Genomic DNA, 936 nt, shown 5'->3' with positions numbered 1-936 from the left:
ACTCCGGACCTGGGCTAGGACTGGGTCTACAAGTCTTGAATTTAAATGTGGAAAACGGGACAAGTAAAAAAAAAAAAAAGGGACAATTTTGTGTGTGTGTGTGTGTGTGTGTGTGTGTGTGTGTGTGTCTGTGTCTGTGTGCATGTACCCACTTATGTTTGACATGTACTCTGTGGTTGATTTGGTTGTGTGTCAACTTTTATACCAGCATAAGATTTTGTTTTGATGCTCTCGTTTTGTATAAAGCCTAATTTCCCAGTCATTTTATATATGCTTTCTCCCCCTCATATCTGTGTTTACAGAGATCATATTGAATATAATATGATCACATTTTTTAGAAAATGAGGTTTTTTTAACCTCAACCTCTTACCTTTGCTCTGCTTTTTTGTGAGTGCTTTTTATTATTCCTCATTATTTTCTGTTGAAGAAAAGGATCATGATCTTAATATAATTTTACTTTGTTGCTACCCTAGGGATATCATATCTTTTCCCCCTGTATTTCCTACTTTATTAAGTACCAGTTATAGGTAAGCACTATTGTAATTCTGAGTATAGATGGGGTGATATGTGGTTAGACTGAATAAAATGAAAAAAAAAATCATGTTATGAGGTAAAATTGGAATAAAATCATGTCAGCTTATGTGCTTTTGAGGGGCATAAAAAGTTTTACTTATAAGTGTGATGCGTCATTTTACTTCTAAGCATCTTTTATTCCCTTTGTCTTTATTCTTTTAAGGGTCACACAGCAATGCTTCACACTGGCTCATGGCATCCCAAAATAAAGGGAGAATTTATGACTTGCTCAAATGATGCGTGAGTATATTTAGTAATTTATCTAATATATTTATATGCTTCTGTACTTGTTACCATTTGTATTGTAATATTGTTGGCAATAGAGTATTGATGTTTACATATCTTTTTTTTTTTTTTTTTTTT

At 32.8% G+C, this 936-nt stretch overlaps 1 protein-coding gene across 1 annotated transcript in view; it reads left to right on the top strand.

Moving 5' to 3' along the window:
- Wdr70 (WD repeat domain 70) overlaps positions 1-936 on the top strand; it is a 304,681-nt gene that overhangs the window by 117,155 nt on the left and 186,590 nt on the right. Inside the window, exon 8 of the mRNA XM_004623536.2 lies at positions 737-813. Coding sequence (XP_004623593.1) covers positions 737-813 — 77 coding nt within the window. The remainder of the gene's footprint in view (positions 1-736; positions 814-936) is intronic.

This window comes from Octodon degus, unplaced genomic scaffold (assembly GCF_000260255.1).
Source record: "Octodon degus isolate 3935 unplaced genomic scaffold, OctDeg1.0 scaffold00002, whole genome shotgun sequence".
NCBI lineage: Eukaryota > Metazoa > Chordata > Mammalia > Rodentia > Octodontidae > Octodon > Octodon degus.
The sequence above is the reverse complement of the archived record's forward strand: the minus strand, read 5'-3'. Positions and strand labels throughout refer to the sequence as shown.